Source organism: Rissa tridactyla, chromosome 14 (assembly GCF_028500815.1).
Source record: "Rissa tridactyla isolate bRisTri1 chromosome 14, bRisTri1.patW.cur.20221130, whole genome shotgun sequence".
In the NCBI taxonomy this organism is placed as follows: Eukaryota; Metazoa; Chordata; class Aves; order Charadriiformes; family Laridae; genus Rissa; species Rissa tridactyla.
This window is the reverse complement of record NC_071479.1, coordinates 12,883,056-12,904,487: the sequence shown is the minus strand read 5'-3', so window position 1 is coordinate 12,904,487 and position 21,432 is coordinate 12,883,056. Positions and strand designations below refer to the sequence as shown.

At 52.2% G+C, this 21,432-nt stretch overlaps 1 protein-coding gene across 4 annotated transcripts; it reads right to left on the bottom strand.

Moving 5' to 3' along the window:
- Positions 1–20,869, bottom strand: TRAF2 (TNF receptor associated factor 2). 4 transcript variants are annotated; one of them, XM_054220161.1, is made up of 10 exons: positions 20,799–20,869; positions 19,855–20,075; positions 19,158–19,236; positions 18,695–18,793; positions 8,462–8,533; positions 6,700–6,774; positions 5,643–6,002; positions 4,552–4,729; positions 1,409–1,557; positions 1–615 (listed from the first exon to the last, which is right to left on the bottom strand). In XM_054220161.1, the coding sequence occupies exons 2-10, from the start codon at positions 20,040–20,042 to the stop codon at positions 397–399; spliced, it is 1,419 nt and encodes a 472-aa protein (XP_054076136.1). In that variant the 5' UTR covers positions 20,043–20,075; positions 20,799–20,869; the 3' UTR covers positions 1–396. The 4 variants fall into 4 exon arrangements, with proteins under 4 accessions (XP_054076136.1, XP_054076140.1, XP_054076138.1 ...); XM_054220165.1 differs by lacking the exon at positions 20,799–20,869 and adding an exon at positions 20,538–20,679; XM_054220163.1 differs by lacking the exon at positions 20,799–20,869 and adding an exon at positions 20,468–20,677.
- Positions 20,870–21,432: the final 563 nt, after the last annotated feature.

Sequence of the window (21,432 nt, the reverse complement as noted above, 5' to 3'; positions counted from 1 at the left end):
TTGAGGTGGTGCTCGGGCAGGCCAAACCCTTGTTTTACTACACAGCACTGAGGATGTGCACTAAACTGGTAGAGCAAGAGCTGCACTGGTTTCCACTGGGAGCCCAGACAGCAGCAGTTCAGACACCCGAGTCCCTGCAGAAGATCTTCTTGTACCCCACAGACTGTGAACGTCCACCCAAACCTCTTCTCAGGGAAGGTCTCTCTGACACCAGGGAAGAGGGTTCCCATCAGACACCTCTTTTCCACTCAGAGCGAAGGTCCCATTTTGGGAAGGGCTTTTGCCTTCCGCTTTTGCCCCCTCCTCGCTCCGAGCACTGCCAGAAGTGCAGCGCCAGAGGGGGATGCCCCACTCGGGGGCTGGCTCTGCGTTCACTGCTCCTGGAGGTGAGGAGGGTTAGAGGCCCGTGAGATCAACGATGGCTTTAATAAAGATGGCGTCATCACGCACGTAGGAGTTCTTGGCTTCCATCACGGAGACGGGGCAGAACAGCGGGCAGCCGCTGGCAATGTTCATTTCCGTGATGGGTCGCTGAAAGGAGGAGGACGTCACGTCGGGTCGGAAGGCGTCGATGATGTGCTCCCGGTTGTTCTGATCCAGGAGCATCAGGGTTACCTGCGGGGAAACACGAAAATATACAAGAGTGGCTGAATAAAAAGCACGTGGAAACCCAGCCCTGGGACTGCTCACTGGAAGCCTGTGAAACGTGCAAGTACCAACGCAAGCACAGCCGCATCACGTGCCTACAAGTCTGAGAAATGCCTGTAAGCAGGGTCAGCCCAGAACTTCATCTCGGTGACATTTTGTAGAAACCTTCCCACATCCTGCCCTGTCACTGGAAACTGCTGTGTGGCAGCACAGGACTGTCAGACTGACTCTGAAAACCTACAACCGGCCAGGGCGGCGTTTGCTCCCAACACCAATTCCCCACGCAGGTATTTCATTAAGTCCCACGGCTGCCGTCCCCCTGCGAAAAAAAGGCGTCCCCTTCTCTCTGCATCAGGACTTCGCCCGTTCTGCCTTGAAGTGTCTCGCAAACATGCCGCGTCTGGGAACAGCAATCGGAGCTCCCGATGCCGAGTGAGCATCAGCTGCACCCCAAGCACCAAGGCTACAACAACCCTCCTTCGCCCCGAATTCGTGCAGAGGCTCTGCTCGCTTCCCAACCCCGCTGCTGCTCCCCAGCTGCAGCCTCTGCCGTCTCACGCCCCTGCCCTGTAGCACGCTCGGTGCTTTCAGCACGACTGGGGAATCCCCAGGGCAGCCGACATATCAAAGTCCTTCCTTTGCAAAGCAAGAACAACAGCTTCTGCTTGCTAAGTAGGCCAGACCAATGATGCCCAGCTCAAGTAGGTGGAAAACCAGAGAGGCGCGTTGCTGGACATAGCGGGCTTTGTCCCAAACCTACCTTCTGGTTGAAGGGCCACCGCAGAAGCGCATCGTTGGGTCCTTTCATCACCACGAAGAACAGGGACAGATGGGTCCCACGCCCGGTGCCGTCCCCGTTCAGGTAAACACGCAGACACATCTTGTAGCCGTACTTGCTCGTGTAGAAAGCTATCGGAGTTGCAAAAGAGACACAGTCAGTGTCCAAGCCAGCAAAGCCTGGCACCAGCAGGTTCCTTTGAACTCTGAGGACTCTAAAGTTTGGATCCTGGAAGAAGCCAGGTCTGTGTCTTAAAATACCTGCACCACAGAGGTGGTCTGGGAAGCCACCACGTACAAACAACAGATAGATGCCATCTTAGACTGGTCTGGGGACAGCCGGAGGTCAGGCAGCCACAAGGCCCTGGTCTAGCCGAGACACAGAGCACTGTGGCACAGAGCCGGGCACCAGCCGGCCCCTCGGGCTCCCCCCCAGCCACCGCAGGCACTGCGGGACTCAGTGCACTGCTATAAACAGGCAGACGGGCACTAGCGAGATACTGCGGCTCTTCCACGGGGCAAGGAGCAAGAGATCAGGGCTTTGTCACCCACTTCCCTCCTGGCACTCCCTGACCGGCTTCCTCCAGTCCTTCTTCTCCACCGAAAGACTTTCAGGGCAGATGCCACCCTCTGCTAGTCCAAGCAGCACATCCTCACCGCCCGCCCGGGGCTTCTCAGCACTCCTTGTAATGCCGTGAACGCAAACCCAGGTGGGCAACTGGAGGAAGGACGGCCCCAGCGCGGTGGGAGTACCCAGGAGAAGGCACCAGGCAGCCGGAGAGCTAAAAACCTTGTGCCCCACACCACCAGCTCGAAGCAGAGATCAGGGCACGCTGCTTCCCACCAGCGTGAGCAAATGCAAAGTGCGTCAGAAGGGAAGCAAAAGCCCCAGAAAGCCACCCCTGGTGTCTGACAGCCAGCAGCAGGTGGCTTTCCAGCAGGAGCTTCACTTCGGACTGTCCCAGCTCATGCCCCTGATGAACATTTCTCACGTGGATTTGCCTTTTGGAACTCCAATTTTGCCCTTTGCAAAATCCTGTGGCAGTCACGTCCTCACAACGCAAGCGAGTGCTAACTCTGCTTCCTTCTCTTTAACACTGATGTCATTTGGTATTTCCTTGTCCTTACGTCTGAATGCAAACCAAAGAATTATACCCAGTTCCCTTTTTGAACTTTCATCCCATTCACAACCTGGACCTCTCTCCTCTCAGCTCTCCCCTTCCCAGACTGAGCAGCACTAGTCTATCTGCTTCACTTTCTAAGATTAAAAAAAACCCACCTCCACAAGAAACGTTTGTTTCTCAATCTAATTTTCTCAGCCAAAGCAGCACCAGGAACGAGGACGCCTCGTCTAAATGACACAATTGACTACCGTAGGAAACAAGGCCTTGTACTTTGCACTTGTAAGATAGAGAGTCCTGCCTTTTCCAGAGGCAGTCCCAGCCCTGGGCAGAGGCACCCACACCTTCCAGTCCCTCCAGCCACAGACAAGATCGTCGTGAGCAGACTGCAGAGATCAACCAGCAACACAAACACGGTCTGTGGCCGTGTAGTTTTTCCTTTGACGGACGAGTTGATAAAAGCCCTGAGCCCTGCCTTTGCTGCCCTGCGGGGCACGGAGACCGGCCGGCACGCAGCATGGAGGAGGCACCAGCAACCACGAGCTGCAGCTCCGGTAGGAACTGTGCCTTCAGAGAACGGTCCAACGCCTGGGCGTACAAAGCCTCTTGCATTCAGAGAGGTTTCACCCCTCTCCCTCCCTCAGGCTGACTCTGATACTTATCCCTCCACCAGCTCACTTGATTCTCCAACCTAGAAAAACAAATCCCACCCCATCATGGGGACCCCCGGCGGCACCAGCCCATGGAGGGGCCTGAGGAGCCCCTGAGCTGGGGCACAGGGAGCTGGGACACCCATGGCCAGAGGACAAGACTCGGCTCCCTCCAAACTGCAGCCCCTGGGGACACGCAGGTCAAGCAGCTCTCGAGCACGGTGCAGGAGATGGAGAGGATGCGAGATTCAGGCTCCTCTCTCTAAGCCAAACAAAATAGATCTGAAGCAGATTTATCGGCCTTGGGAAAAGGAAGGAAGCGCTGCCCGTCCCGAAGGGGACGCAGCGCAGGGGTTTTCCACGGCTGCTGCCGACTTTGAAAAGGAAATGCTAATTGCCTGCGCGCAGTTTCAGTAGCAGTTTAGTTCCCCCTCAAGAAGGAGAATCCTTTTTTTTCTTTCAGTTTTTCAAGAGAAAAAGGACAGCCTTCACCCAGAAAACAGATTTTAAAGTAGTTTTAAAAATCCAATTGCTTTTATCTTGTGGCCCAGGCACAGTCTGCTTTTTCACAGCACCAGGAGGAAGGTACGCGCTCAAGGTTTGCGTGCAGCTCTGGGCGTTATGAAAAAGCTCTCCGTGCCGGAGAGGCTCTCCGTGGCTCAGATCCAAGCGATTCCCGCTCAGGCAAACCACAAACTCCCCTCCTCAAGCATTCTGTTGCGAGGTGAGATCCCCACTGAGCAACGACATCGTGCGGAGAGATGGTTTCACCTTACAGCGGCAAGCCTGGGAAGCGCTTTCCTAAGCAAACAAGGCAAATCATGACCTACAGCTCACTGCCCGAGATCTCCTTTTTGAAGAACAGGAAGAACAGTGCTGGGCTGGGGCAGCTCTATCTAACGTATTCAAGCACTTTTCTAGGTATGGTTTGGGCTTTATTTAGACATAGTCTCTTGCACCATCATGGTTTAGGTACTAAAATATATTTTGGGGGCTCTAGTATATATTTCCTCCCTTCCTTAACCATTTTATTGCTGTTTTTACGATCTCTGAGTATTTTAATTCTAACTAAAGGGTTATTCAGGGCTATTCCAGAGCTAAGAGGTTACATTCTCCATTATGAGAAATTAAAAAGGTCTTCTGCAATCAAAAAAACACCTCTTTCAGCAGCAGTTTCATTTAGCCCAATGTTAAAAAAAAAAAAAAAAAGCAGCGGTTCAGGCTCCAGAGGAGAAAGGGGGACAGAAGTTGTGACAGAAGACAGAACAGCCACCATCTCCCCTGCTAAGGGCACCGCTACAAAACCCACACCCAGCCGAGACACAAAAGGCTTTTGCAATTTTGCGGGCAATAACCTGGAGAGAAGATCGCAGGAGAGCGGCCCGTGATTGCCTCCTGACGCTTCCTGGCAAATTCTGTTATCTTCCAGATGAAAACACCGTCGTAGGTGGAAGCTTCCATGTTGCGGATCTTTTCCTCCATCTCAGCCATGGCCAGATCTTTGAGCCCGATGCTCCTTTCCAGCTGCCGGACCTGCTCAGTGGGACACACGGTGCAGCCTGGTTAAAACACGTACTGCTGTGAGACCCGAGAAAGCCAGCAGACACCAGCATCCCCTTCGGGATGACTCTTTAGCGCGAGACCTTCTCCGGAACTGACAGGGATCACGGGAGAGTGAAATTTAGCATTGTAAGCCAATTCACTGAAGGGTCCTTTTGAACCCTGCCGTTATGCATGGACACAACTCAGTGCTTGAGCTGGAAACTCTCCCAACAGCGAACAGACAAATCCTCCCAACGAGCAGCTCTGTGACGTTAGCAGCACGAGAAGGGAGGATGGCGGGGAAAAAAACCAACCCAGCATTGTGACAAAACTAGATGGAGAAAGAGAAGAGCCTACACCTGGCCAACAGGTCTCCAGAGGGTGAATCGCTGCTAGCTAGCAGAGGGTCACACCAGTTTGGGCAGGCCCCTTGCAGGGGGAGCACAGGCACCCCCAGCTGCGGCGCTCAGCAGGGACCACGCTGGACCATACTGGTGGGGGCAGCTGCTTCACGCCTCCAGACTGTGCTCGGCACAGAGCTGTAGCGCCGCATCAATGGCGACACTCCTGTTGAAGGTCTGGACAGTGAGCAGCCCCACGGATTCAGAGAGATCCGGGGAAAGGCCGGGTGCTCTGTCTCTCATTGGAAAACTTCACCTAGGAACAACGTCTCGGTGTCTGCATAACTTGATTACTAATAGAGATCTCAACGCTTTATGCATGTCAATTTAATCCCCATCTTTTCCAGGAGACTTTTGAGGGTTGGGCACAGGCAGAAACAATGTTGTAGATCTGCGGAGTTTCAGGGCCAGGCGGTGAAGCTTTGCTAGCCAGTAACATGGAAAGGAAACCGAAAAAAGTCTCTGCTCAGAGCGCTGGAAAGCCCAAGCCAGTGGTTACACACCTTGTTACTCAGTGTTTCGATTTTCTCCTGGTCTAGTCGATGTTGCCGACTGTAGGCTTCGGCTGTTAGAGACACTCTTTCCACCTCCCGATTGAGCACGCAGACAATGTTCTCAAAGGTCACTGTTTTCCTCTCAAGGGCCTCACACCTTCCCAAGAGCTCCAGGGACCTGGAGAGCTCTGACTCCGAGCACAGAGAGTTTGCTGCCAGTAGTGGGGAGTTGTTTTGTGACGAGGAAAGGGTAGGAAGGGGCTTCAGGTCTCCAGACCCAGCCTTGAGGCTGAGCACAAAGCTCAGTAGCATGTAGAGATGCTCCGCCAAACACTTGCTTTCATGTTCTGGTAGCTTTTCATTTTCCACCTACATGAAGAGAAATATATCCCCCTTTCAGCAAGCTCAATCTACGCTGTCACCATCCACAGAACAAATTCCTCCTCTCGAAGTCACAAAGTTAAATTATAAAGGGGAAAAATCAAAGAAAAATAGTTAAAAAAAACCAAACTGTTTTGGGGGTGGGTGGGGTGGTGGTGTTTGTTTTAGAAATGCAGCAAATCACATACAATGGCAGACGCTTCACGTTTCCCCAGCTGTACACACTATTCTGCTCTGTCTTCCTCCATTGCTTCCCAAAAGGGCTCTGTCAGATGCACTTAACAGCACCAAGGGACAAAGCCTCACATCGTCCCCCTGAGGAGGGATTTACATGAACATCACCAGTAGGAGCTGGGAAAACTAAGCCACATGGAGAAATACGGCCTGGCCCAAGCTCCAGCAGGAGCTGCGCTTACAGCAGCGTAATCACCAGAGTCTCAAAGCACTCCGGGTGTTCCTCAAGGAGGAGGAGGTTTCCTTCCACATTAAGTTCATTCTCTGGATACCCAAACTCTGGAGAGCAGGTGATGTTAAGGTCCATTTGCAAAGGGTGTGAAACAGCACTTTGTTCAGATATCTGAACGCAAACACGGGTAACAGCTTGGGCGACAGCAGTTTGCAGGTTAACTCCAACACTGGAACTGAAAACAAGTCCCAAGATAAACATCAAGAGACAAGCCCTTACCACCTCAGCACATCCGACAACCTCAAATCTGCAAGGCACTTTAGATCTGCCGCAAGTCTTCACATGGTCCCGAAACTAGAAAGGAAGGCAGGCAGCGTTAGATCTTAGGTGTTCCCAGTAGCTCCCTTTCCATCTCGCTGACATCTAGGAAACAGAAGACGATCTCGAGAATGCCCACGCCGTCGCTAAGCACTGGCTGCCAAAGCGTGTGGTTAAACCCGGGCACTGCCTACCACAGGTGTGCCTTTCACTGTAATATAAATACAGCGCTGACACCTGGAAGGAAGTGTTATTTCTCTTTCTCTTGTCGGCTGAGAGGTGTCTCTTCTCACCTGCATATACAAGAAAGAAGCAGCAAACAGCACAGGTACACCTTATGGATGCTGAGGAAGAAGCTTCACGGAGGGCAGAGGAAGGGGAGGCATGAGGAACAACACGTAACCCTGCTCAGGACGTGCCACAGCCGGGTATTTTTACTTCCCACTAAGCATTATAAATCGGAGAACAAAAGTCTTCCCAGTGGTCCCGCCTAAGTATTTATAGCGATTCTTGCAGGTCTACCTGCGCAAGGGAAGGTGCTCCGCGGGGCCCGGCATCCCCTCGCTGCGGTGCCGAGGGACACCGCACCTCGGCCACCTCTCGTGGCAGCTGCCACAAAGAACCAAGGCCAACGATGGATATTCCTACAGAGAAGTGCCACGAACGCCCCAGTTGACAAGCTGACTCGTTTGGGTTCCCACACAGTGCATGATTAACGCTAACGAGCACTGGCACATTACCCTCTTGTTTTTGATATACCTCTCATCATCAGATATCCGTGGTCTGTTCTGAGCAACCACCATATTCCACATTTAACACCTACATCTGCTACGACAGATGTCAATTAAAACTGTTTTTAAACCACTTTTTTAAAAAGCTGCCTAGATCCATCTGGCTGGCTTAATGAGTCAGGTTACTCTGAGTTACAATGGCTGCAGCTAATCAACAAAAGTTTGGAGAGAGATAAAAGGAGGAGTTAACATTTAAACAAAGCACAGATCACCTACGGGAATGCTACGAGCCTAGTCTCTGCTGGGCTCCAGCTCCAGCCTGCAGACCAGCGGATCTGTATCCCAAGGTCCCGGCACAAAGCCCTTCGTTACGCTGCCCATTGTGAAGAACTCTCTGCTCATCTTTTTGATGCTTTTGTCCCTCTTGTCCTGCTGCTAAAGGGCCTTTTGCAACAGCGCTACTAAAAATATTTGCTCGTAGCAGGCAGGATGGTTTCAGACGAACGTGTTTTTCGAAGACATTTCCCAAAACTTTGACGTTCAGACTTTTGAGCCGGCAGCGTGGAGGCCCTATAAATTCCATTACACGATGAATTAGAAATACTTTAATTCAGCTGAAGAGGGGCTCCCTTTCCATAATTGCGGCAGTGGTCGACACGGTTGTTTACACAGGACATAAGCACCCTTCAGACCCGCGGGTGTGCTTTTCCCATGGAGGCTCTGCACCCAAACGTGGCCAACGCCGCTGGAAGGGAGGTGGCGGCAGCAGCACGAACACAAAGCTGCAAGTGCCAATGAGTCACGTTCACTCACACCCTACCAGTGTTTTGAGCCGTATGGAAAGGTCACATCTGTACTAACGGCTCCCACTTAATTGTTTTCCCCACTCCACTCTCTAATGGTCTTTCGTTTTCCTCCCCGCTCCAAGAGTGCTGGTGTCAGCCCACCGAGACCCCAGCTGCCACCGTGGCACGCGGTTCACCGACAGTCACCTTCTCCCTGGGAATCTTCTTCCCACAGCCTTCGCAAGTCAGCGGAAATTCAGGGCAGACTTCGTCATGAGCCTGTAAAGGAATTGACAGGAGAATAGTTGGTGCTCTAAATGAAAGCTCCGACGAGGTTATATGCTGAGTACAATTCAATGGGGGTCGTTTTATACTTTATTACAGAAGAGCGCTGTATTCTACCAACCTATACTCAAGTCCTGGTCATGCTGACAATTTTGCATGCTGACTCATTTGTGCGATCTCCAGGCCTACAGAATTTTGGGTGCCTACGTAGCCTCAGCCTCAATTTAAAAGCTGCTATAATAATTTAAAAAAAAAAAAATTAATAAAAAATTACTGCTTTGATGGAGAAGATAATCAAACAGGAAACTCCATTTATGGCTCTGCCAGGAAAACACATGTTCAGGCAGGTTGAGTGAAGTAAGCCACTATCTCAGCAAGACAATTTGTATAGTTTTTCCACTGTAATGGTTAGCAGCCAGCTCAAGTACGAACCCATAGCCTACTCATCACACGCTGGGCTGAGCTGGCTGATAGGATCTTCACATTCAAATCAGAAAACCATTTTTCAAACAGAAGGCAAAAATATTTTAAAACTGTTTCACTTAATAGCCCCGGCACACAAGCACCCACCCCCGCGGCACACGCGGCGGCCGGAGGAGCTGAACGAGCGATCAGGGCAATGTGATAGCTCTGTCCTCAGCAGACGCTGGGGCCAGGGATACCGACTAAACTGGGAATGCGAGAGCGTGCCTCCGCGTTCTGTGTCATCTCCACACTCCTTAAACCTTCTCTTTGACACATCGACCAGTTGGAACAAGGCATCTTAAATCCCATGAATATGCAGTTCAAATTTCAGATTGAAAGATAAGAGCACTGAAGTATCCTGCCATGGTAGTAACGGGAAAAAAAGCAGAAGCATTTATTCTTTATTAAAACGAGTTACTCTCTGAGGGGGGGAACATGCACAAACTTAAATACCGTCACCACACCAGAAACTGGAAAGTGAAACCCATTAGTGGCTCAGCTTTGGCTTTAGTTACTCTCTCCTTTTTATACTTTAAATGAGTAATCAGACTCAAAGCCGCCCTGCGTTGTCCCTGCAAAGGTGACGGGGCAGCCCGGGCCGGGCACTGCTGCTGCAGAGGCGGCGGCTGAGCACCCTCCTCCATCCCACTCGGAGGGGCTGAACCCTTTCCTCTACCCACCTACTGCTCTCATGTTCTAGAAACACCTTGATAGCATCGTCCCCACGACCCACAAAACGCTGGCATAGGAACAGACGGTCTGGCTGAAGGAAGGAAACGTCACTGTAGAGACAACTATTTAAAAAGGGAGTATTTAAAACTCACGTTCTCCCGTGCCAACGTGCTAGGCGTGAAACCACCCCCCCCCCGGGCTCCGCGCTCCCCACCTCCCAGCACTCATCTTCCATCCCGACTCCATGCTGCACGGCGATGTACCGCCCCCCGCGCGGGCAGCCCTGCGAAGCGTGCCCAGCCTGCAGACGAGGAGGGAAACCAGCTACGCTGAAAGTGCAACTGGGCCCTATGTAAACTGAGACGCCCAGAAGCATCGGCTTTAACCAGCACAGCTCCAAACCTCCAGACGAGTGGTTTTGTATAAACAGTTTCAGGCTCTGCTGGAATCCCCTGTTCCTTCCCTCTCTACGCGGGTGTCTAAACAGAGACGGATGGTGTTGCCGCTGGAAGAAATCCACCCCACCCAGGAGCCAGAGAGCAGGGGTTGGCATTCCAGCCCGATCTGCCACACTCCCCCAGGAATGGGGCAATCCTCCTGTTTACACCTTTCCCAAAACCCACATCCATGAGCTTCTGCAGCAGGGATGAGCATCTCTGACGTTCAAGCACTCACTGTGAATTAGGCAGCTTTGGATGGCCATCCCTGTGAGGAGGGCTGGGCGAGAGCAGGGTCACCCTCCCAGAGTGAACCTGTGCTGGAAATCAAGTCCGACGGGGGTCGGGGAGGGGGGATGGCAAGAGAAGAATTAAAGTGGAGCTGGAATGCAATGGTCTGGCTCAGACCTTCAGGGCCACTCTCCCATTACCCCAGAACCGACTTCTCACCCAGCAGCCGTAAACGGAGGCACGGACCGGCCTGCAGCACCCAACAGCAGGAGCAGGAAGAATCAAACTGGGCAGAGTTAACAGCCTGCACAGCAACACCTCGCTCTTCCCGTTCAATTAAAACCAAACCTGCCAATTGATCCGCACATCAATTGCACTCCCTAAAAATAAACAGCAAGACAACCCAGCAGCAGCCTGTACATCACATGCCGCCGTCAGAACAGGCGACTCTCTGGGAGCCCACTTGGGAGACTGGAAAACCAGACACCACCGCTGCCTTTGGAAGGACCAGGGCAGCCTACGAGCACTCGTGGGTACCCCTGTGGCCGCTCAGCCCCTCCTCGTGTTCCTCTCCGCAGCAGCGCCGAGGGGCTGAGCCCTCCTCCCCTTGCCCGCAGGCCTGCTGGCAAACAGAGCTGCCTGTGCCCACGCCGTAACTCTCCTAACCTCAGCATCAGGGAAGCAGAAAAGCGATTTGGAGTATCTGCAGTTGAGGTTTCTCTCGGGGATCACCCCTTACACCCCTAGCACTCGGTCAGCAGGAAGGGGCTGGTCTTTCATGGCAGCTCTGCAACAGCAAGGGCAGCACAGTTCAGCGTGGCCGTGCAGAAATGCACAGGCAAACAGAGGGAAAAAGCGGGATTTAATAACCGCAGCTGATCCCTGGAAGACACAACAATCGTTTCTTAAGGAATGCCGGGATGAGCTGCTCTGCTGCGCCTGTATAAGTAAGACAAAAGGGAAAACTGCAGTTTCATCTGATCGCTGTTTCACCTCTCAGGGTTTCGCTAAATTTGCCTTGAACTACGGAAGAGGCTACTGCTGAAAATTGTTATCCCTGCACCGCGGTGGCAGAGCAGGAGGTGTACCCACCCCCCAGCTGCCCTGCTTATGCCCTGCCGTATCAGCCCACGTCCGTTTTTATGGAGGTCCTGCAGCCGCCTTGGGAAATCCGTAAGCGTGACACAACACTCCTCCCACGCTCAGAGGCAAGGCGGGCTGAGAAACACCACCTTTGGAAGAGCTGCTGCCCGGGCCCCGCAGGGGGGGCATCGCCAAGGGCAGGGCGGGCAGAGGGATGAGGCGCAGCACAAGAGGCATGGTGCACACCGCAGCGCAGACGCTCTCCGGCAGGTCGACCTTTGAAAGTCAGTCTGTTAGTGCCCTCTGAGCACGGCAACAGCAACCGTTAAGCACAGACGAGGCTGAAAGGCTTGGCAGCAGGAAGGGAGCAACGAAAAGAACAACGAAGAGGACAGCAGAGGACAGCCAGCTGAAGCGGCACAGGGCACACCAGAGCGCTGTCAGGGCCTTGGCAGTCCCCAGCCCCTGGCACTGCCGTGTCCAGCACACGGCTCCTTTGGCATCTGAGCCTGGCTACAAGAAAAAGGGTAGGCCCACGGAATTGTAGAAAAACCACTGAAAATGGGTCTGCGGTGTAAGAGAAGCCTGCCTAGCTTTCAAGGGAAACTGAATCCCTTGCACCAAGGAGCATGAGTTGCTTTGTGCACCTCTGCCAGGTCCCCAGGGGCTCCGGAGCCCCCAAGACGGGAACGCGGCGCACAACGCAGGTACTTTGGGGTGTCCCGCTCCTCTGAAGTCAACACGCCCCTCCCTGCTGCGTCTCCTCCTCGTCAGGGGAGTCCTAAGGCTGGTGTTAAGCCAGGCCTGCTCCAAGCTTTCCCCACACAGCTGGGCCGGGCTACCACACACACGGTCCTTGTGCTGTCGCATGGAGCCCAGCAACACGGGGCTGGAAAGCAGCAGCCCAGTTCGTAATTCACAGTGCCAACTGGGAACGTGAGATTTCCCAGACACGATCACCCGGTGCCAGCCACAAACTGCTCCCTTTGCTGGGACATGCTGGTGACGGGGATCCAAGCAAGTTCACTTGGCGTTATCACAAATAATTAAACCTCAAAGAAAGCGTCAAAACCAGAGATTAAGTTGCCATCGGTAACTGCTTGCGGGACACGCGTATGGCAGTGATGGCATGGGAAACCAGCCTTTACTCTGCTCTCCAACGCCACGGCGTCCATATGAGTTAAGGCCAAAAACTGGCAGAAGAGATGTCAGGGGTTCCCAGGGGCCTCGCTCACGGCTCTTTGCAGAAACAGCAGAACAACCTCTGCTTTCAGCTTTCTACGGCTCTGTTCATCAGCTTTTAGGGCTGATTAGACAGACGTCTGATTTGGGGTTTATTGGTAGCGGGACATCAAGGCAGCGTTTCTTGCATTGCAGACAGATGTGAAAGCAAGAGCAGGTTTTGAAGAAGGCCAAAGGTACCAGAAACGTTTGAAAGCAGCAGCAGGTTTGCTACCATTTCCTAAAAGACTCTGCCTTTCCCTGGATGCTTTGAACTACAGGAGCATGAGGCAGTGGGATGCTCCATACTGCTTTTTCCAAATCCCTCCATCATCGCAGAAGAACGATTTTCCTAGGGAGACTCTACCCTGAAACGGAGCCACAGAGCATTTTAGATAAGGCTGAGTCTGAACCTGACACGGCCCCACGGCTAGCTGAACCCCTGCACCACTGTCCCTCACCTCAGATGTGGCTAGCTGCATTGCAAAACAAAAAGACTAAATTTGCTTGCTAAGGAAATTAAAAATTATGGTGTTGGGACTACAGCTGGTTGAAGCGTAAGGGAGATTCAAAGCACTTGGGAACATCAGATCAGAGATAACCCCATAGGCCTTCTAGGCTACAATTAACAGCTACGGTCACAGTCGTGTGAAAAATACCCAAGACGTGCTGTTCGTACCTAATGAGGTCACTGCTTGAGAACAACCTGTCACCGGGGAGCGAATACCAATCATACCGTCACACTAACGATGCCAGGCGCTGGCACTGATCTGGATTCACCTCCGGTAGTCATTGCTGACAGCCGACCGCTGTCGTTAGCTGCAGGAGATGCCGCAGTGCTGACAGCTGTGCTCCAGGCACACTGAAAAGCACTGTCTGTGCTAACCAGGTCTCTCCATCCTAAAGAGATCTCCCTCCCGCCCAGCAGTAGTTTCACCAGCAGGCAAAGCTTCACCTTAACCGTTCAGAGCAAAAGGGCAGCCTCTCAGTGGTCTGCCTGACCTTCATATCAGAAAGGGCGATGTTGACAGCGGTCAGGCTCTGCGGGCTGCAGGTGGTGGGCAGGGGGATGTCGACTCCTTTGCCTCGCAGGCAGCGTGGAGGTGTGGGCTGTGAACAGAAGGGCTGTGACAGCACGAGGCGGAGAACACCACTGGCACCCAGAAAAGGGGAGATGAAACAAAAATCAGAACTGGGACCGGTGTCTTTCACACGCTGGAGAAGTCAAGTGTGTGGTAACTGGCTTGATTTCAAACCTGACCTCTCTAGGTTGGCAGAGAGTTGGAAGCGCCTCTTTACCAAGGGTGCACGATCATGGCTTTGGCTCCTGCTGGATACCCAGAGCTCAAGGAACATCTCCCTGGGTGTGAAGTGCTGCCCCACAACCCCCAAAGCTGCACTCATGCTGAGGGGTTTCACCATGGCTTAGACGGGACAGACAGCACTCACCTCAGCTTCAAAGCTCACGACTTACAGCTTTCCATTTTCCAAGGGGCAGATGCCAAAACTGTTAATGAGGTGGGCCGCAAGAAGGCTGAGCTGTTTTTAGAAGCTCAGAGCAGACCCTCTACAGCCGGGGCTTTCCAACCCCCTCCCACGCGCGCTCTCCGGCACTCCCCGTGGCTTACCTCCCACCACGGGCTTGGACGGGAAACCGCCTCGTGTCTGGGCAGCGAGATACAGAGACTCTACTGCAGGGACTGTAAGGGAGGCTGGGTTTTGTGGGGGGACTCTGGAAAGTAAAGGTGTGTCAGATCCCTCTTCCCAAAAAGCAGGAGGTCCTTTTTGGTCACCTGCACGTGCAAGTCAGGGATCCTCCCACAAGAAAGTGCTCTAGTCCTGGGGCAAACTGCTGATCAGACTGGAGACTGGCTGCAAACTGCGCTTCAACACCACGCCGTAACTTGGAGCCAAAACCTTCAGAAAAAGACAATAAACGCTGTACCTGATTTTAAAAGGAAGGTTGGTCGCCCTGCTACAGCATCATCAAGCGTGCTTGTCACAGCGCTTAAAATGCCATACGCCATGCAGACGACACTGCTATAAACCACTCAGAAGTACATTTCAGAGGCAAGAGGAGCTGGTGTTCTAAGCAACGTGCAAAAGCCTGAAGCTGAAAACCACCACCAAAAACTATCGGGGTATTCCTGGGACACGGATGGAAAGGGGAGGCATGAAACAGTGAAGCACCGTGAAGCAGGAGGACCCCCTGGCTCAGGGCCCCCAGCAGTTTTCTCTGCACGAGGTGTAGCAGGGCTTCTCCAGCACCTCCCAGCAGGAACGCTGGGCAAGAAGGGACTGCCCAGTCACCTTGTGCTCCAGGCCCCAGGAAGCTGTGTAGCTCAGGAGATGCAGACATACTCTCCAACACCACGGGCTTTGGAGTAATAGCATTTAAGTTCTGAGTTTGGCATCTTCCACAGCCTTCCAGGCTTCAATTGAAGTGAACTCTTCAAAACCATGGTGACAACTGACTACAAGGAAATCGCATCCCTTCCAGTTTGGGTTAGGATTGGTTATCACCACAGATGACAGTCACCCACCCTCATCGGCTGAGCTCATCTGCTTTCCTAGAAACCATCCCTCCCAACTTAGTTTAAATACTGCTGTCAGGATTAAGCTTAAAACTTAGTTCTCCTTCCAAAAGTTAGGCAAAGCCACTTCCTTATGTCTCAAATAATTCTCTACCTGCTGAGATGACCAGGGCATAGTTAAAACCCCAGTCTGGGTAAGAAATGGAAATGCCAAGGCTGCCCACGTGAACACCCCTCTGCAGCCCCCTCCTCCCATCCCAGTCCTGGTGGGGGACAAAGAAAGGACTTGGCAGTATGAAAAGCATAAATAAAAAGTATATGAGAACTGAAGATATGTTGATAAAACAGAAGGGAGACGTAGGCAACTGGAGGTACTGCAAGGCAAGAAAAGAAAGGCTCCAGGGCTGAGAAATCACAAACTCCCTCTACCTGGCTATCACAGAGCATGTTTTCTCGGTCCTTCCTTTTGCTCTAACAGGCTAGTTTTAGTTTCTGTGACCCTCCTCAGACTTTCCACCTGAATCTAAAGGCTCCTGCCCATAGCCTGCTTTTCTGTATGTACATTCAGGCAGACTCATCAGGAAAAGAGGTTACTGATTAAAAGGAAAAACCCTGCAGCCCCACCACAAACCGCATTATCTGAATGCCACTAAATATTTACAATATTTACAAAGTCAGAAAAATGCATTTATAAACCCAGACATGTTCTAAGCACTTAAACATTTCATACACTTCACACAGCTTTAAGCAGAAGTGCAAGTCACGTCCAAGCAGATTGCACTCTTTCAGTTTTGGATGTCCCTTTGAGACCTGAACTTTGGTCTGCCTGAACAGAAAGCAAAACTGAAATCAGTTTTATTAATTTTTTTTTTTTTTTTTAAGAACTGGAGCTTTTCAGATGCAGAACATTTTTTTCCTTGTACGTGCCCTGATAAGATTAGCAAACCAGAAGTGACAGTATCTCTTGATATGTAAGTGGATAGCAGCTGAGTAAGTCTCTCTCAGTACGAGCACAGGATTTTTAAATTAGCAAACAATGAATTCGCTCTTAGGGACTTTCCATGTCCTGTCGGAAATAGCACAGCAAGGGACTTTCCATAGTGGGAGCACTGAGCTGCTGCGGGACATTACAGACATTGCTGGCTACAGATGCAAGCGTACCGCAGGAGGCAACCTCTACCTTGTGGCACTAAGCCAACAAGCCCACCCGTAAGGCAGGGTTCAGCGTTAGTCCGCGGTACCAAGAGACGCTCTGGGATAACGCGGTCCTTTGACACCTCCTTTCACCAGCCCTCCTCAGCCACACATACCATCTCCTAAGCTCCGACCGCAGGAGGACAGCCAGGCCTGATTAAATGCCCCAGCTCTTTGGCAGGCAGCTGGGAGGAGAGATAACACAAGCCAGACCCTGCCTCCTCCCACCAGTTCCCAGGAAAGGATCAGCTTTTCCCAAGAGGGCACAAAATACCCTTACCCCCGCCGCACTGAATGCACCCGCAGCAGGCAGAGAGACAAGCTCAACCCCAGGATGAACCAACTCGCGCTGCTCGAAATCCCCGCTCCCGTTCATTGCGCAGAACCACCACCCCGACAGCCACGACCAGCGCCGCAGACCCGAGCACTCCGGAGCCGCACCTCTACGAAACATACTCTGTTTTAGCAAAACACCTAAACGGAACCTTTTGAGGATTAGGTGGAGAGTAAAAAAATGAGGCACAACCTTATCAGTTCAGACACTCTTACGCAGTTGTGTGTAAGATCCCAGAGCATCACACGCGCACGCGAGGCAGACTTAGCCCACGACAGCTCATTGCCCTTTTGAACTTCTAGTGTGAGTCCTGGCTGGACTCAAGCCCGTGTTCAAACACTTGTAAGACCACGCAGGCAGGACCTCTGGCAGCTGATGATTTTTGCCGAGTCCTGCAGGAACTCTTTAAATGTTTTATTTTTTTTTTTTGTTTTTAAACAGGGGAGGAAAAGTTCAGAAGAGCTCATCAGTCACAGCACGATCAATAGCATTGGAAGCTGCTGACAAATATAATTTTATTTAGTCTAACAGAGATGAGCCCACTTACTACAATCCCCATTTTGAACACTGCGGTAGGCATCAGACCTCCAGTCACTGGTCATCAGCAGAAATTAAAGCGTGGGTCAGACAATCTGCAGGCACCAACAGGACAGCCTGAACCTGGAACCTCCATAAAACACACTGCACCCTGAAATACAACTCCCGACCTCTGCTGCATCAGGGTGAAGCTTTTAACTTGACATTTACCCAGTCATACATCCACACCATGAGCCACTTCATCTACAAATGAGCGTTTCACCGCAGCAGAACCATTTAGCACCCTACATCCCCTCATCTTTTGAGCTGAACTTTCAGCATAAAGAAGCGGAAGGTTCTAGACAGCAGGACAAGGAGCAGAGGCACAGAAGCATCTCTCTGTAACAGGCTCGACGAGCTAGGCAGAACACTCAGGTGTGATCCACAGCTGCCGTTTCCTCCTGCCACCTTGCAGTGGCATTGCAAAGAGAATCTAAGAGCGAGGTTAAACCCTTTCCTGATCCTGATACACAGTTGCCACCACAGCTCCATGAATGACAGGGCTACAATCTTTACCTTTGGCGAGTGTTAGAGGGAAATAAAATTTATTCCTCTTATCTCAGGCCCCTCCACGTGGTGATTCTTCCGTTCCAAGAGGTATGACAAAGCCGTCTTTCAGGAGCACCAAAGCTTCACAGGTCAATAAACATTCACTACTAACTGCCAGTGCATTTTAACGATGCAAATTGCCACAGCAGAGCTGACTGGTTGGAAAGCCCAGGGAAGGATGTGGCCCATTGCCATCCTCAGCAAGACGACACTTCTCAGGAGGCACGTTAGGTGTATGCATGCTAAAGACCAAACGCCCAGGGCCGCGAAAAGACGACCTAGATTAAAGAGTTGATAGGCTTCTCAGGAAGAGCAGGGTTGGAAAAATCATCCTGTCCAGCAGCTCGTGGCCCAGAACAACTTGGAGAAACGGTGGCCAGCCCGTGACCAACGCCCAGCCCCACTGCCCTGGTAATCATGGGGGCAGCTGGCTGGAAATAGGATCGTGGCCAGGCCGCTTTCCCCAAGCTTATGGGTCTGAAGTAGGTTTTAGGTTCACATATCGCAGAGAACTTCACAAGAAGTTCATGGCACAGCACAGTTTCTTGACAGTTCACTTGTCTTTTATAGCAGAAAGGAGTTGGAGAGCGCGCGGGTGGCTACCACCATGGAAGGGACGTGCTTGGTGCCCACAGTCATAAGCGAATCTGAAATTGTTTCAGTTCAGCCTGTGCCCTCAGCAGGGCAGGCAAACCTGGCTCAGCCAAGAAACCTCTCCAGCTCCCAGTGAAGTCCAGGGAGTTGAAAGCTCCCACCACCACTGCTAGTGTCAGCGGACAAGGGAAACCACCTGAGCCTGCCCCGAACACAGAGGAAAGAAAAAGGACGCAGACATCGAAAGCCTTGCTTTCATCTTTACCTCGTATTCTTTAATAGTCCCCTTCCAAGTGCAGCCACTGTTAATACAGACAGCAGGCAGACTTTCCACCTCCCGGCGAGCTGCGTTGTCTGGGAAAGCCTAAAATGGAACAAACAAGCAAACCACAAAAATTACTGAGGGGCTGCAGTTTTAGTCCAGTCTCTTAGTTCTTTATTATGACTTTATTAAGGCTCCTCCCAGGCCAGTTGCCACATCACATCCTCAGAGATGTGTTAATGGCAAACAAATCGTTATTACAGCATTTAAGTAGGCTACCACTATGTTGACATGACCTGGATTTTAGAAGCTGGGGAGTCCACCACATTAATCATAACTCTTACTACTGAAGAAAACGTTTCCTAGGAATAAGGGATTCTCAGAACTTGAGCTTTAAACAAAAACTGGAAATGGTATTAATGGCATCAGTCAGCTGCTTTATTTTTTAAAATGCATTTTTACTTACCGAGCTTGTTTCCAAAATAGAAATTCCTTCTTCGTATATTCCCTCCTGAATACAGCTGGCACACTTTTGAGGTCCAGCACTAGCAAACAGAAAAATAATCATCAAACACAAGAAAGAGACTGATTTATGACCTAAAGATGAAAGGATTTCTGGTACCTTGTTAAAATGATAGCACTTTCTCATTTTTAAAACAACGGATTGAGCCTTTGCTCAGGTATATTTTTGACAGCCATTTCTGATTAATTTTTTTTCTTCTCCCAATTAACCGCTCCATTCAACTTCCCTCACTTAAAGGCAAGAGCGAGACAGGACACAAGGAACCTTTTCTGCAAGCCAGGGTGTGCTTAAATTTCTCACATTTTGGCACAACCACCACGTCATGACTTTTAGGAGGCAGTTCCTTCAGGAGCTGGGCTGAAGACTGAAAGAGATGGGTGACCCACCTGGATTGCCACCTGAACAGCAAAAACAACCTGGGAGATTCTGGAAAAGGGAACTTTGACGCAACTCCCGGAACAATAAAACCAAGTCAGAGGTTACACATTCCCTTAAGGAAGGCCTGATGCTGAACCTCAAGGATTAAACACAGCTCCCTCGCCGAGAAGGCCCTGAAAATGAGACTTTTCTCTCCTTTTTTTTTTTGCTTGAAAATGCCTTTTCAAGCTTTTTGTCTTCAGACTGAAGGCACAAAAGTTACCTTATAATTTTCTTCAGACAATAGGAACAGTAGCGATGTCCACACTGAGCTTGAAACGGCCTCCTCAATATATTCTTGCAATTGGAACAGAGGTATTTGACCTCCAGCTTAGTTCCCAGGATCTCCTTTGCAAATCCAGGCTGGTTTAGATCCAAAGAGCCAGGTGGAGTAGAGTTTGCTGCTGCCATGTGAACGAAAAATTCTGGCTGTATCTCCAGAGCCTGAAAACAAACATATTTTCCCTGGTTGATTATTGTAATTGGATGATGGTAATTTTTCACACAAACTGTATTTACTCGCAGCATATTACACCGGCCCCCAACACACCAATGTAAACGACAAGCCTGCCTTCACGTAGTTAAAACCAGGGAAAGGAACTTTACAGTTAATTTTAGAATTCAACCCAGAATAAAGAGCAGATAGATCTCACTACCCACCCCCCCCCGCCAAGTTCATTTGAAATGCAGCCTGAAATCAAGGTTCCTGGCCCAAAACAAGGTAAAAACCCCTCATAAAGTCGAGCAGGAACATAAATAAATCGCCTCAGCCCACCCGCAGGCGCCGAGCGCGGCAACCACAGCCTCCCACCGCTTGTTTTTCCCACGTCACTTGCCCAAAAGGACCGGAATTCTGCCCCAAACCAAGCCGCTCCCAGGGTTCTGACAGCCCCCCACCGCCCGTACGGGGAGGAACGTCTCCCGAGCTGCCGGCCGCTGGCGGAGCTTCCCCGCACCAGCGCAATCCCCGCGGAGCCTGGCCCGCTGCCGCCCCCCCGCGCCCCGCGGTAAGGCCCGGCCTGCCCCGCCGTGAGGAGGAGCCGCGGCCCGGGACGGGCCCGGGGGGGTGTGGGGGTGGCGGCGGTGGCGGAGGCGGGCGGGTTCGCCCGCCTCCGCCACCGCCGCCACCCCCACACCCCCCCGGGCCCGTCCCGGGCCGGCACTCACCGGCCGCCTCCGTCCGCGCCCCGCACCGGAAGCGCCCTTCAGGCCCCGCCCACCGGACACGTGTAGGAAGCCACGCCCCCTCCCGGCGCCTAGCAACGGCCCCGCCTAGCAACGGCCTCGCCTGGAGACGGGAGGGGCGGGGCATCCGGTGTCACCGCCCCCTCCCGGCAGTGTCACACACCCCCCCCATACTGTCACCCATCCCTGTCACCCCCCGACACACCCCCCAGGGTCACCCACCCCTGTCACCCCTCAGTCACCCCACTGTCACCTCCCCTCAGCACCCCCCTTCCACCCCCAGTGTCACCTACTGCTGTCACCCCAACGGTGTCACCTATCCCGGTCACCCCCAATGTCACCTATCCCTGTCACCTCCAGTCATTCCCCCAGTGTCACCCACCCCTGTCACCCACACTCACTCCCAGTGTCACCTACCACTGTCACCCCCACCCTCCAGTGTCACCTGTCCCTGTCACCCCCACACTGTCACCTACCCCTGTCACCTCCCCTCAGCACTCCCCTTCCACCCCCAGTGTCAGCTATCCCCGTCACCCCCAGTCACTCCCCCGGGGTCACCTACCGGTGTCACCCCCACGCTGTGACCTATCCCTGTCACCCTTGGACACCCCCCAGT